Source organism: Sinocyclocheilus rhinocerous, unplaced genomic scaffold, assembly GCF_001515625.1.
Source record: "Sinocyclocheilus rhinocerous isolate Xijiao unplaced genomic scaffold, SAMN03320098_v1.1 scaffold689, whole genome shotgun sequence".
Taxonomy (NCBI): domain Eukaryota; kingdom Metazoa; phylum Chordata; class Actinopteri; order Cypriniformes; family Cyprinidae; genus Sinocyclocheilus; species Sinocyclocheilus rhinocerous.
In genome coordinates, this window is record NW_015652129.1 from 394417 (window position 1) to 410835 (window position 16419).

At 35.1% G+C, this 16419-nt stretch overlaps 1 protein-coding gene across 3 annotated transcripts in view; it reads right to left on the reverse strand.

Moving 5' to 3' along the window:
• cadm1b (cell adhesion molecule 1b) overlaps positions 1-16419 on the reverse strand; it is a 203660-nt gene that overhangs the window by 64346 nt on the left and 122895 nt on the right. For all 3 annotated transcript variants that reach the window (XR_001636892.1, XM_016518937.1, XM_016518935.1), the window contains exons 3-5: positions 11017-11169; positions 8155-8292; positions 1298-1456 (exon numbers count right to left, since the gene is read on the reverse strand). Coding sequence is in view for 2 of the 3 variants with exons in the window: in XM_016518937.1 (XP_016374423.1) it covers positions 1298-1456; positions 8155-8292; positions 11017-11169 (450 nt within the window). In the remaining variant the exon portion in view is untranslated. The remainder of the gene's footprint in view (positions 1-1297; positions 1457-8154; positions 8293-11016; positions 11170-16419) is intronic.

Consider the following 16419-nt stretch of genomic DNA (forward strand, 5'->3'; position numbering starts at 1 on the left):
CCAATGATGAACGAAGGTCTTACGGGTTTAGAACAACATGGGGATGAGTAATTAATGACAGAATTTTAATTTCTGGGTGAACTATACCTTTAATATAGTGTGCTATTGTAAAGACTGAAAGGCCCAATCCCAATTCTATTTTATACCCCTTCCCCTTCCCCTACCCGTCAACGCTGCCCCACGACTTTTATCAATAACAGCTTAAATACTGAATCGCTACATTATATTTTCCAGCAACGAGAGGATAAAATTGCTGTTTTTTAAGTAAACTCACTCTAAAAAGAGAAACGCACAGACGCGCATACACGCAACTTTCATCTCTCTCTCTCTCTCTCTCTCGAATTGGCAATATTTGAGAAAAGGGTTTAGCGATTTCTAATTATTGGGGGGACTAGCCCCTCTCAATGTCTACGGTGGTTATCGCCCTGATCAGACATGAAAATAAGTTGTGGCACTATCGTGCAGTCTATAATGATATGACGTTAGTTAGCAAATATTAGCGATTTTTTGCAAACATTTCTTTGAGTAACATGACCGTAAATATGAACTCACGATTGAATGTAACATAAAACAAATTATTACTTTTACATTAAAATCTTTATTAATGCCAAACATGCTTACATTTATGTGTCTTTTTGTTCGCTCGGGCAGCCATGTTGCCGCTGAAGCCGGTTTACGCTGAGATAATTCATACCCCTTCGTTTGAAGTGTGGTCCCGAAAAATCTTCGTTTGAAGGGCTGTCTGGCCCTTCCCCTACCCCTACCCCTCCAACCAAAAGAGAATTGAGACACCCCTACCCCTTCACGTGAACGCGCGAAACGGAGGGGTAGGGGAAAGGGGAAGGGCTAAGGGGTAGAATTGGGATTGGGCCTAAGTCTATCCCTCACAGCCTCGTTTTCATCTTGTGTTAAATTCAATATAGCATCTAACCTGACTAAAGTCTATTCCTATAAGCAAATATCTAGGCTTCACTCGTGTTTCTCTATAAACGGTCTAACTGTGGAACGAAAGGTTCAATGTCAATCAAATTGCTGCTTGAAGATGCTTAAAATCATTCCTTTTGTGTTCCACAAACAAAACAAGTGTGACATTAAGGTGAATAATTTCATTTTTGGGTGAACTATTCTTGCCTAGGCCTCACTCCTGTTCATTTCCTCATAAACGGTCTAATTGTGTAACAAAAGGTTCTTTAGTTCATTACAACGTCAGTCAAATTGACCTCTGCATGCAGGTGGGAAGATTAAACCGAAGCTATTTTACAGCTGAAAGTTTTCTCCTCATCTTGAGATGACTCACACTGCACTTCCAGGTATTTCTGGGCCTGGAAGTCCTTCACGGCTGGGTGGTCAATGATGCAGATGACGGCCACTCCATCGTCCTCCTTAGAGACGGTGAGCCTGAGCCGGCTGGTGACAGTGAACATCCTGTCGTATAACTCCTCGACAGTCGCCTCACCTGGGAACGGCCGAAAGAGTGACATGTCAGCCATAACAAGCGAGCTCTCTCCATCCCGGCCTGCTCATAATAACACAGTGTCACCAAGAGAGGGAGGAGGGTCACAAGGAATGATACCGTCACCTCCAGACAAGTTTCACATTCATTTATTGTGGGAGACAGGTCTTTTGAGTGCACACAGAGCAGTCACGCTTAATACAGCGTGTGTAGGGCACATTCTGAGCCATGTGTGTGACGTCCAAACATCACAACAGGACATAAAACACAGGGTTGCATGACAGTTTGTTCACCATGTGAAAATTAAATGCTTTTTATTGGGGGTTTGCCACTTTTATTGATTTATTGACTACTATTAGCTTTGCTAGTCCAAGGTAGTTTAAACTGGTCTCCAAGCTTGGCCAAGCTGGTGTTGTAAAGGTTTAAAAGGTATTTGAATCTCAAGATCTCATGGCAATTCATAACTATTCAAGTTTTGGTGAATTGGTGGGTATTTTTTTTATGAGCTGAACATACAGAACATTTTTATACCATTTACATTGTATGACTCAATGTGAAATCACCACCTCAAAAAATAGTTGTTTTCCCTTGAGATTGGGTTGAGTTCGGTCACATTTACTGTTGTTCGGCAAAATTTCCATGGCCAAAATACTGTAATTTCAATAGGAATCTATGCAATTGGGAATTTCACTTGAGGGCGAAAGATTTCCTCATGCAGATTTTGATGAAAATCATGCAGATTTTGCAGATTTTTCACACACAATCATCATGCTGACTAACATAGTGTTGGGAAGGTGACTTTGGAAATGTAACAGGTTACAGATTACAAGTTACCCTATTTAAAATGTAGTGTAACTATTTCAATTACTTTATTAAAGTAATGTAACGGATAACATTCGATTACTTTTTGATTACTTTTCTAAATTTCTAACGAATGCTTTCAACTGTTAATCACTTTGAAACAGGGTTAACCTTATAATAGTACTCAACACTACCTACAGACTTTCAAAATACTTGAGTTAAGTACTTGAGTTAAGATTATAATAATTTAATTTTAAAGCACAACCACCACAGAATCAGACTTTAGGACCTATTTTTACTTTGAGGTCATTCTGAGGTTAAATACAGATTTAAAATAATAAGATATAGTTTAATAGCTATGATCCTGTTTTTGAAATCAAATCTTTGCATAGTTATGACAGAAAACACTGGCATCTAACAATGCCTTGGAAAAAAACAATTAATCTTAAAAAATAAAGCATATACATAAAACCAAATTGAAATAAAACAGTTATTAAATAAACATGTCCTATTCTGTGTCCTAAACTCCTGAAACATTGGTGTCTCATATTTTAGAGTCAATGCAATTTGGGAAAGTCTAATCTGTATATGTGTGAACATATTCAGATGTAGCCCTCTTTGTAATCATTAACATTTTCATTTACACATTGTAATTAACTGTAACAGATACATTCATTTTGTAATTAAATTATGTAATTCCGTTACATGTAACTGGTTACTCCCCAACACTGCTAACATAAAGCTGCTTGGTTTAAAAGTGAGTTGTGTGAGCAGTGCTTCATACAACGTTATGCTATGACAATAGATAATTTACATTTTCTTGTCAACAAATTTCACCGAAATGTGACCGCACGTTTACACTACAAGCTACATGACATAGCTGTTTCAAACTTTTAAGATACTACATATTTTTTATAAACCGTATTCAAAATCTAAAAATGAATTCTAAAAATGAATGCTGTAATCTGATATGTGTTGTAGAAAACAAGTTGAGACTTATTTACATGAAACAGTGCTATAAATTGAAATATCTCAAAATGTCCTTTTAAAAATGTCAAGGTAATTTCAAATACTGTTGGTGTTTTTGTGCACCTGTTTCGAAACTCTTTTGGTGGGAAAATGTCTTTATCTGTACTAGTGAGGAGGCATTCACACGCTGCAGGTGCTGAACTTAATAAAGAGCTTGTTAATCGCTGGCAAACGATAGGATGCATTTTCAGGTTTGGCTCCAACTGATTGCAGGTAAATATTCTGCTTCATCCAGTGCTCTTTTTGTCCTCTGTGTTTTAAAATGGTCCTTTTACTGTCTTCATAAATGAGAAACCGCTTCAAACGATTCAGTGTGTGAGCAAACTGTCTGAAGCATGACTTGATTGTTCAATTATTGATAGGGAAAATGTAACAGCGCTACCTTGCTACTTAAAAATATAGCTTTGATACTGATATTAAGCGATGCTACCATCTTGATACTAAGAAATGTAGTTCAACTAATTGCTTAGCTATTTGTAGAGCCCAACACTGCTGCTAAAGCAGTTTAGCTAAAACAATAAAAACATTTTTAAATAAAGAAATAAAGATGAAATAAAAAATAACTATTAGATGAAAAAACTGAATACGTTTAAATAACTTTAAACGTGAAGTAAGTTTAAGTACTGAAATAATGATTTTATATAACACGATTACCTCTATGTGATGTGATATCATAATAGTAAACTGTAAAATTCACAAGATTAGCTGTACGTATGCTGGATGGTCAGGACATGTGACCATGATGAATTCATATGAAGCAGCTCTGAGGTCAGTAGCTGCCTGTAGGGTTACTGCCCATCATGTTAGCCCTCATCCTAAGACAATTTCTAGACTCAAGGGCATTGAGCTAATTGCAGCACAGAGTATGATGGTTTACTTGGACCTAATGAAGTGGGAAATAATTACAGCTTGGATCTGACCTATAGCTCATCTCCCTTCTCGTCTGTCAGCGCATACTAAGACACTGTTACAAAAAATACATCAGCTACTGTACACCAAAGAGTAAACTAGTTGATTATCAGCATGTCTGTTATTAACATATTGGCTGTTTATTAGTACATATAAAGCACATATTCTGCATGACCATATTCTACATCCCTAATCCTACTCAATACCTAAACTTAACAACTACCTTACTAACTATTAATAAGCTTGCAGGTAAATATTCTGCTTCATCCAGTGCTCTTTTTGTCCTCTGTGTTTTAAAATGGTCCTTTTACTGTCTTCATAAATGAGAAACCGCTTCAAACGATTCAGTGTGTGAGCAAACTGTCTGAAGCATGACTTGATTGTTCAATTATTGATAGGGAAAATGTAACAGCGCTACCTTGCTACTTAAAAATATAGCTTTGATACTGATATTAAGCGATGCTACCATCTTGATACTAAGAAATGTAGTTCAACTAATTGCTTAGCTATTTGTAGAGCCCAACACTGCTGCTAAAGCAGTTTAGCTAAAACAATAAAAACATTTTTAAATAAAGAAATAAAGATGAAATAAAAAATAACTATTAGATGAAAAAACTGAATACGTTTAAATAACTTTAAACGTGAAGTAAGTTTAAGTACTGAAATAATGATTTTATATAACACGATTACCTCTATGTGATGTGATATCATAATAGTAAACTGTAAAATTCACAAGATTAGCTGTACGTATGCTGGATGGTCAGGACATGTGACCATGATGAATTCATATGAAGCAGCTCTGAGGTCAGTAGCTGCCTGTAGGGTTACTGCCCATCATGTTAGCCCTCATCCTAAGACAATTTCTAGACTCAAGGGCATTGAGCTAATTGCAGCACAGAGTATGATGGTTTACTTGGACCTAATGAAGTGGGAAATAATTACAGCTTGGATCTGACCTATAGCTCATCTCCCTTCTCGTCTGTCAGCGCATACTAAGACACTGTTACAAAAAATACATCAGCTACTGTACACCAAAGACAATTTAAATCCTGATATTATGATTATCTTTCAGTTAAATACCTTTCATCAAGGATCATACTAATTTTGTAATTGATTAATTGTCAAAAAGTACCATGGAAACCATCCCCATAATAGGAAATGATGTGTCCCTCATCATAGGGTTTGGGACAATGTTGCTTGTCGCAGTTTAATCATACTGTACTAATCATGGTAAATTCAGCACTGGAAGTGTGGAAACATCATCTATGACTGTTCACTTACACAGACTAATCAATGGACCAATCAAAGATTTATGATATTAATATACATTATATTGTTTTAGACATTTTATATAATATTTGATAACTCCATTATTAACACAATTATTAAATAGAATCATGATCATTATAATGTTTGTGTCTGTTCAGTTAACTAAAACTATTAAAAAATGTCTTCGGAAACTGAAATACTTACAAAATAAAATTTAAATAAACTTTGTAACACTTTAGGGACCAATTCTCACTATTAAAGGGATAGTTCACCCAAAAATTAAAATTCTGTCATTAATTACTCACCCTCATATCCACTGCGTGACGCAGCTGACACAGAATAGCATACGCTGTTTACGTTCAGCAGATACTCTCCAAAATGGCACCAGGGTGACGAATAAAGTCGTTATTTTTGTTTTCTTTGCATACAAAAAGTATTCTCGTAGCTTTGTAAAATTACGGTTGAACCACTGATGTCACATGAATTATTTTACCGATCTCCTTGCTACGTTTCTGGACCTTGATCGTGGTAATTACATTGCTGTCTATGGGAGGGTCAGAGAGCTGTCAGAATTCATCAAAAATATCTTAATTTGTGTTCCGAAGATGAACGGAGGTCTTACGGGTTTTGAACGACATGAGGGTGAGTAATTAATGACAGAATTTTCATTTTTGGGTGAACTAACCCTAGTAAACTAGTTGATTATCAGCATGTCTGTTATTAACATATTGGCTGTTTATTAGTACATATAAAGCACATATTCTGCATGACCATATTCTACATCCCTAATCCTACTCAATACCTAAACTTAACAACTACCTTACTAACTATTAATAAGCAGCAAATTAGAGGAGTTTACTGAGGCAAAAGTCATAGTTAATGTTTTTTTAATAGCGAGAATTGGACCTTACTTCTGACTTAAAATAAAGTGTGACCAAAAACTAAAAAAAAATAAATAAATTGTCTTGGACAGTTAACTGAAATAAGTTTAAGTACTAAAATTATTCAAACTAAAACTGAAATAAAAATAAAGCTAAATAAAAACTAATAAAAATTACAAAAGCTCACCACAATGACTATATCTTAAACTAAAATGAAAAAGAAAGCTGTAAAAAAAAAATAAAAGCTAAACACTGCAATTATATATAAATAATACTAAAATAACACTGGTTCATACTGCTGCAACTGCATATGAATATGATTTTTAGAAACAAAGATGACTGAAATTTGTAGACCAGGGTGGAACAATAAGCTGTTATTTAAATATTAAATATTAAATGGTAATGCTTTAGTATAGGGACCAATTCTCACTATTAACTAGCTGCTTATTAGCATGTCTATTATTAACATATTGGCTGTTTATTAGTACTTATAAAACACATATTCTGCATGACCATATTCTATATCCCTACCCAATATCTAAACTTAACAACTACCCTACTAACTATTAATAAGCAGCAAATTGGGATTTTATTGAAGCAAAGGTCGTAGTTAATGGTTTGTTAATAGAGAGAATTGAACCTTAAAATAAAGTTTTTTATTTATGGCAAAACATTCACACGCAGTATATGATCTTTGGTAAATAAAACAATTCTTTTCTAAGGTTCAGTCAAAATTTTGCTTTACACTTCATAATAATATCCTCCAAAGCATTACAATTGATGTGTTGTAAGCAATGTGTAATGACAACAGAGTTCATGTGGTTCAGAATAACACTTTTTAATTACAAACCAGTCATTAATACCTTGATGTGCGTTTTCCGTGATCCTTACTGCGTACTAGCTAGTATTTGATCCATTTAGCTGACGAAATCTCTTGCCTTAGGCCACTGTCTGACTGCTTTCACTGCAGTTAATGAAGCTGTGATGTTTGTAATCTATGGCAAAACATTCACACGCAGTATATGATCTTTGGTAAATAAAACAATTCTTTTCTAAGGTTCAGTCAAAATTTTGCTTTACACTTCATAATAATATCCTCCAAAGCATTACAATTGATGGTGTTGTAAGCAATGTGTAATGACAACAGAGTTCATGTGGTTCAGAATAACACTTTTTAATTACAAACCAGTCATTAATACCTTAATGTGCGTTTTCCGTGATCCTTACTGCGTACTAGCTAGTATTTGATCCATTTAGCTGACGAGATCTCTGACGAGGCCACTGTCTGACTGCTTTCACTGCAGTTAATGAAGCTGTGATGTTTGTAATCCATAAACAGTTGACACATCAAACTTAGATTCTGTTTAAATGCGCCATATCATCTGCCATGTTTGCCTCTGTTTCCCCAGGTAGTCTATCTGAATGCTATTCAACAGTCCCACCCTGCTGTCTAATGGAGAAAAGCTGTTTATAAGCACATTAACCAAGCCTGCACATTCACTCCTTTATGCCAGCCCGCACTGCCTTAACCAGTGAGAACTAATATGTGGGCAGCATTTGCTGAGTGGGAGGTAAACAGTTGGAGTTTATTCAAAGCTACTTATTTAAGCTTGACTGAAAGAACCAAAAATCCTCTTTCAGAGACCTGCGTGTTGTGATCTTCTTGTCAATTCACCGGATACACCTTTTGAAGGCTTAATTAAAAGTCATTACCAAGTCAGAATCTAGACCACGGTGTGTTGTGTGCAGATCAGAGGCATCAGTAATCACAGCAGACTTATCTGAACAATCTTCCTTGGATCTGAGTCAGACCTTGCAGTGGTTGATCTCCTTTCATCCATTTGATGGTGGAAGCAGGCTTGCTGCCCATGGCGGTGCAGGTTATCTCGGTCTCATTCCCCTCGCTCACGATTTCCTCGCGGGACTCTAAGATTGGGTTGCCTGGTGGAACTGGCAGAAGATCAACGGCATGATTAGAGATGGTGCGACAGCTCTTCAGCATTGGATCAATGTTTTTTATCTGTGTGCTCGCTAAAGGACAAACTGTTATTTTACTAAGATCTGCCGATGACTATCGAGTACTTCAATTCAGTAATAAAGCACACTGTGTTGGAAAAGGTGTTGTTTTCCTCAACATTCTATCTGAAAATACCCTATAGTCTATGTTTTGGTTTGGATGCTGGTCTCCAGCATTGATTGCTGGTGTGCCGGTGTCCCCACCATGCATTTTAACAAGCTAAACCAGCAAGACTTCCTTGGTTCCTCGCAAGGTTTCTACCTCAAACCACCTAACCACGTTAGGGGGTTGCCACTGTCGCCTGTGGAGTCCTCAATGTGGTTTTGTAAGGTACTATTTTTGCAGAGCTTCTGTGGAACAATATGTGTTACAAATATATAAACAGAGCTGGGTTGCTTACTTACAAATTGTAATCCATTATTGATCACATATTACATAATGAAAACTGAAGTTAGTAACGTAATCTAGGTTATTTTAGGTAATGTATTCTGGCTACTTTTTAGACTACTTTTCATCTAACTTGTTTTAAACTTACCATTGAATGTACCGTATTGATATAAAAAAGCAAAGAGGAAGAAAATACATTCAATTTTTTGAAATCAACATCATAAAATGCATTACGCATTACATTAAACCAGGGTTTCCCAAACTAGGCTTAATGTAAGAACTGCAGTGACTTTGCGAGTTGATAAAAAGCTAATCATTAATTAAACACTAAAAATAGAAATATTGAATTTGTTTGACCATTAAGTGGCATCGAACTGTAAAAATGCGAATGTGTTGTTAAATTATTGAAATATTAACTTCCTCAAAGATAGTTCAAGAAAATATTTCATGTCAAAGTGATTTTGGCTGACAAAATCGTTTGGGAATCCATTTAAAAGAAGAATTCATAGGAATCAGTAAATGATCAATGATTTCCTGCCATTGTGTGAATAATATGTAATCATGTAATTCATAAAAAGTAACTGTAATCTGATTATGAGCATTATAAAATGTAATATCCTCTAATTACGAGTACTTGATTTTTGGAATCTGATTACGTAACCCAGATTACATGTAATAAATTGCTACTCAGCTCTGTAAATAAATATATAAAATGCACATTTTTACATTTACACGTTTGTTTTAATGTTTTTTAAATAACTCTCATATTGTCACCAAGGCATTTATGTGATCAGAAATGCAGTAAAAAAATAAAAATAAAAAAAAGTAATTTATTCCTGTGATGCAAAGCTACATTTTCAGCTTCATTACTCCAGTCTTCAGTGCATGATCTTTCATAAATGATTGTAATTTGCTGATTAGATGCTTAAAACCATTTCTTATTATTATCATCGAGGTTGAAAACATTTTTCTTCTTAATATTTTGTGAAAACCATTATTCCATTCAAAAATGTGGGGTAAGAAAGAAATGTTACAAAAACTATTTTAAATAAATGTTTTTTGTTTTGTTTTGTTTTTGCATTATCTATTCAAAAAATCTAGAACAAAAGAATCACAGGTTCCAAAAAAATATGCATCGAGCAGCATTACCGCTATTTTAAAATTTAATAATATTTAACAAAATGATTGTTTTCACTGTATTTTTAAATAAATAAATGCATCCTTGTTGAGCATCAGAGACTATCAAAAACATTAATTCTTAAATATTCCAAGCTTTTGGCATCTGTTATGGGAGAAGGGGGGTGGAGGGTTGATGAAAAAATTGTCAAAAAGCTGAAAACCATCTACAGCTGGTTTAAGCAGGTTTTCTTCAGCAGGATAACAAGCATAGGTCAAGCTGGTCTTTTGGCTGGTTTTAGTGGGTTTTTGGGCACTTTTCAGCTGGTCAGGATAAAAACAGCCAGCCAATTGAATGCCATCTTAATCTTGGTCAAGCTGGTCTGCGCTAGTTTTAGAGGGTGTTTAGGTACTTTGGGTTTTGGACCAGCTTCATCAGCTCAATTATGCTGATGAAGAGCAGGCCTAGATTAGCAACAATCCAAATGGTTCCAGCTATCTCTGAAGCATTCAGAGGCACATACAGAAGCATTTCTATGTTTTGATGGTCTCATTGTGTATTTGGACAGTGCCGGACCCACTCCACCAACTGACAAGCTGTTTTACTCATGTTTCACTTCTTCATAGCGCATTAACTCGTATGGTGCTTTGCTGATGGCACTAAAGCGTCTGTCGCTTACAAGAGCTGTCGTTTGAGGGCTCTTTTTCTAATATCTTGCCTCATGCTTTCATGTCCTGTGGTTAAGAGTCCATGCTGTGACGGAACGCATATCCTCATAAAACTCATGCTACTTTAGAGAGCACTCAATTCCATTCAGCTCTCCAGGATGTCCAAATATGCCGCATAATAAACCTCTAATGTTAGTGTCATTCAACGCAAGAGGCGCACAAAGCTAACTCCCGAATCGCTCGATGTAGCCTTTTCAACATCTAAGAGGAATTCAGTCAATACGCCTGCCAAAAGCGATCTACCAATATCAATAGCTCAACATCTGTTCCTTTTTGTTTGGCTTGTGTTATTGGAAACGGCATGAGAGTAATTGGTTGATATTGTGTCATGGTGAGATTCAATTAGACAAGTTCAGTTGAGTGAAGGAATCAATGAGGTCAATCGATAATCGGGATTTTAGCATTCTGAAGCATAGATGTCATACCCAGCACAGTGATGTCTGCGTAGGCTTCTTGCGGGGGATCCGTGTAGAGCTGGCACACGTACCGTCCCTCGTCCGAGAGTGACACGTTGGACAACGACACCAGCAGCTCGTTGTCTGAGAAGTTAACCAGCTGAAACCGACTGTCCTTCAAGGCTGAGAAAACATAAAGAGTGAGGCATACAGACGTGGATGAGTAGGAAGTAGACAAATCAGTCGTGAGTGTGATACAGTATAACAATAGCTCAATAAACAAGAAGTTCACATTGAGAAATGTGTAAGATGAAATTTGGCCGGTTTGTTTGTCTTCTTTTATCCGCCCACTAAAATAGCTCCTAACAGAATCAAAATGTAACAGAATCTTTTTCACTCTGAACTGCTCACTTTCACTCAGTATATTTCAAAGCTTTCGGGTTTTGCAAAGGTTTTGCGTTTCCCTTGAGAAACTTTGTGTTTAAATGTAAATATGTATATATACACACACACACACAATTATAATGGCATTTCACATTTCAGCATGCTATGTAGATTTATTTATTTTTATTAAATTGCAAATATTTTGATGTTTTTTAAGCATCATATCGTTTCACGCTTAAATTAGTTTACTAAAGACTTTAATTAACAAAAAGTTCATGTCAAGAAATGTTTCAGGTGAAATTTGGCCATTTTGCTTGTTTATTTTTATCCCCACACTAAAATAGTTCCTAACAAAATCAAAAAGTAAAGCTTTCTCACTCTGAACTTGTAACACCCCTGTGGACTGTTTGTTGTGGTTTCTTCCCCTTTCTTTTGTTGAGCCTGTACTATCATTAGTTAATTACCCTGATTGTGCTCACCTGTCTACCACTGATTATCCACCATATATTAGTTCCTGTCTGTCTCACCTTTGGTTGTCGGTTATTGTGAATGTTACCCTGAGTGTGTGTGTGTCATCTACCCGTATCTGCCTTGTTGTCTCTACATTAAACATCCCTGTTGTCCTCGTCATCCTGCCTGCCTCCACACACCTTGACCTTGATAGAACTGCTCACTTTCACTCTGTATATTTCAATGCTTTTGTGTTTTGCAAAGGTTTTGCATTTCCCTTGAGAAACTTTGCATTTAAATGTAGTTTTCATTAGCATTTCCCCTTAGGGACTTCCTTATAAAGCAAATGTACAGTATAATGAAATAAAAAATTAAAATAATAATACAATATTTAAATAAAACAAAAACAATACAATGTTTTATATAAAAATACTTTAAAAAACTTAATTAGAATAGAAAATATACTTAAAGTGTTCAATTTGATCCATATTTAAAACAAAAAAAAACTGTTATGACTTTTCAACATGTTATGTAGCTTTATTTTTTTAATCCATGAATCATAATTTTAAATATTTGATATACTATTTGAAAAATGTAGTATTTAAAAATATTAGATTTTTTAAAGCGTCATATTGTTTAAAGCCCCTTAAAACAGTTTACTGAAGGCTTCAATAAACAGAAAAATTCATATCAAGAAATGTTTCAGTGCCTTGTTGTCTCTACATTAAACATCCCTGTCGTCCTCGTCATCCTGCCTGCCTCCACACACCTTGACCTTGACAGAACTGCTCACTTTCACTCTGTATATTTCAATGCTTTTGTGTTTTGCAAAGGTTTTGCGTTTCCCTTGAGAAACTTTGCATTTAAATGTAGTTTTCATTAGCATTTCCCCTTAGGGACTTCCTTATAAAGCAAATGTATAGTATAATGAAATAAAAAATAAAAATAATAATACAATATTTAAATAAAACAAAAACAATACAATGTTTTATATAAAAATACTTTAAAAAACTTAATTAGAATAGAAAATATACTTAAAGTGTTCAATTTGATCCATATTTAAAACAAAAAAAAACTGTTATGACTTTTCAACATGTTATGTAGCTTTATTTTTTTAATCCATGAATCATAATTTTAAATATTTGATATACTATTTGAAAAATGTAGTATTTAAAAATATTAGATTTTTTAAAGCGTCATATTGTTTAAAGCCCCTTAAAACAGTTTACTGAAGGCTTCAATAAACAGAAAAATTCATATCAAGAAATGTTTCAGTAGAGCTGTTTTGAAAGAAATTTGTTTGGTTCGTTTGCCTATTTTTGTCCATCCAAAAAAAAAAAAAAAAATCCTAACAAAATCAAACATTTTAACTCCGTATCGCTCACATACTCTGGTCTGGAAAGTTGCAAACACTGTAAAAAATATTTTTCGAGGTTGTAAATAATTATTAAATTATTAGAGTATGTTTTACAAGAAAATACTATTTCAGTCTTTCTACTTTCATGATTTCATGCTTAATTCGATGTATTACTTGCTGTGTCAATGTAATTATTTGTGAAATTTACTAGCAATTTCTGAGTGAAAATTGTTTTTTTAAGTACAGTTCAAGTTTGAATAGAAGAACTTTTGGAACTCCACTCAGCCAATCAGATTAGAAGATCAGAACTAACTATATAATACTATATCCTGAAGTTCTGGAGAGTTTCATTTAAATGAGCAAACTCAAAAACCACGCTCAAAGTTCAAGAAGTCAAAGCTCTAATTGAGCAACTCCATCAGAAGTTTAAGACCTTTGATGGTGCATTTTAAGAACCTCCTCTTAATCCCAACCCTGAACCTGGGAAGCATTTGTAAGTCTCCTTCCTAAGAATAATGATGAGGCCAGCTTGTTTTGAGCAGAAAGACGGTGGGCAGGGAATGAAAGGCTTGATTTTCTTAGTGCTTGGACTGAATTGCAATTGATATGGGGAGTTTATGCACTATGCATCAAACAGTACGGTATATGTATATGTACATATGTAGAAGTGCTGCAGAAGTCTGGGAGAATATGAAGGATATAAATCTCTGCAAAGCAAACCTGCGCATGAACGGGGCTCATTAGAGTGCATTATAAATTCTAAAGCATCTGAGTCCGTAAGAGGTTGACAGTGAGTGAATCTGATTGTTCTGTGTCCCAGCTGGCTCGAGATGCTCTTCAGCTGTCCTAGTCTGCTATCTCAAATTGACACACAGATTGGAGAATGAAAAGAGAAGGGGCACAGGAAATTACATGTAGCATGTTAGATGAAACAAATACAAATTGGATCGGCTTGCAAAACAGCATATATCTTCTTGTATCGATGATAATGCAATGGGTAGAACATATTGTCTGTAATAAGCGTGTATGGCCACATTCTCCTGTCTTCTAGACAATTTTTTTTTCTGTTTTAGGAAAGGAATGTACTGTAAATACCACATTGTTTTTGTGACATTGTCAGCTATATCTAAATAAGCACAATTAAAGTTGCAGAGCCCATAAAGGGACATGGTGACAGAAAAAAAAAATGAAAGGGAAGGAAAAATTATATTTCAGTGTTTTTTGTGTTTCACAAAACTTCCTAAAAAACACTGCGTTTGCATTTAAATGACATTTTCTTCCCATCTCATATTTTTTTCCCATCACCATGTCCCCTTAGGGGCTCATTATAGAGCAAATTTATAGTTTAAAAATGTTTTATTTAAAAAAAATTAAAAAAAATTGTGTTCCATTTTATCCATATATAAAAAAACAATTATGCTTTTCAACTTATTTTATGCAAATTTTTAAATTCATTAATCACATTTGAAAATATTTGATACATTATATTTAGACTATACATATTTTTTATAATCGGTGTATGTGAGTGGGTGTTAAGTGCCATAATGTTTCAGGCCCTTTAAAAAAAGTTATCCTGGTGTAAAAAGGCTCTTATTTTCTTCTAAAACACTACATGGAAACAACAACAAGAACAACAAACATAAATAAAAATAAAAATAAATAAATAAAACACTACAGTGCTTTGTAGTACTGCAACAAATAGCTTGAGAAGATGTGCAAAGTGGAACCATATTGACTTCTGCAGTCAGAATTGGGCTTTGTTACTTGTAAAATTTACTTGAACTAGCTGTATTGCATCTGTTAGGAAGAACAACAAACATAAATAAAAATAAAAATAAATAAATAAATAAAACACTACAGTGCTTTGTAGTACTGCAACAAATAGCTTGAGAAGATGTGCAAAGTGGAACCATATTGACTTCTGCAGTCAGAATTGGGCTTTGTTACTTGTAAAATTTACTTGAACTAGCTGTATTGCATCTGTTAGATGCACATAATCCATTTACTAATAGCAGAACAATACAAACATGGTTATAAACTATATAAAATATTATAAAGTGCCAAATGTGATTGAAATAAATGAGAAATGGGACAAGTTGCATCCCAAGGTTCTTTAATATTTAGGGAAAAAATCATAAAAAAACACATTTTCCTTTAGGTGAGACCTGTTGTACCCTAATAATGAAGTCATGAAATTTTAATGCCTGCAATGTGGGTTACATTTTACCCAAAGATCCCAAGTGAATGAAATTTCCTAGGAGAACAGGAGAATAACGGTATGCTATACGTACAGTAGACGCTATAACACGACACTGAAACAGTCGTCATCCTGTTGGCATTAATCGTATTATAATTTAGTTCACTTGAGTGTACTGAAAAGGAAGTTCACAAAAAAAAAGAAGTGACAAAAATATCTTTGAGCGGGGAAATTTAATTTGTAGCGAATATCATTAAGTCTTGAGAAAATGAAAATGACAGTTTCTCCGACCATCACTGTTAAAGTCACTGTTTAATTCTAAGTTGCTCTTAAAAGGCTTATAGAGCAGCTCTAGCGTAAGTGACAGGAAATGAGAATAGCGGTCTGAATGTAATGTGATAAAACCTTAGCCATCGCTCCACGGCGGCAACAATAAACCGCCGCCGAATCATAATGTTAATATATAACGAAGCGCACAGTGCAATATATCATCGGCCGGCATCCACAGGTGCATGCTTTATGCGCTAAGACACATTCACATTCTTGTGTCATTTCGAATGCACAGTGCCAGCCATCTGTGCTGAAGGGATAAAACTATGAATTGTTCAAGTGGTCATACTTTTCACAAACAGAGCTGGCAGCCCAGTAAACATTAGACAGAATAATACATTACAGCATTAAAGAGATTGAAGGCTCCAGTCACATCCATAGAAATAATGTCAGAGCTTGAGGCGAGAATGCTCACTCTCCCTCTTTTTCTGTCTATCTTCCTCCCCTAAACCCCAACCCATATCCTGCCTTTCCCTCTCTCGCAGAACGCGCCGATCGGAAAGCTTACGTCGGTTGTAACTGGCGCTAAAATATGCCCATTAGGAGAATTAGGTACCACCAGCACATTAATTAAATTAGATAAAGTCATGACAAAATCCCAATCTGACCTTTCATCAATGTGTTCGAACGCTGAGACGAGTGAGCGAGCGGAATTATAACGCAACGTAAATGTGTTTCTAACTCCAACATTCAATCACTGTGTTTCTTTGAAGAA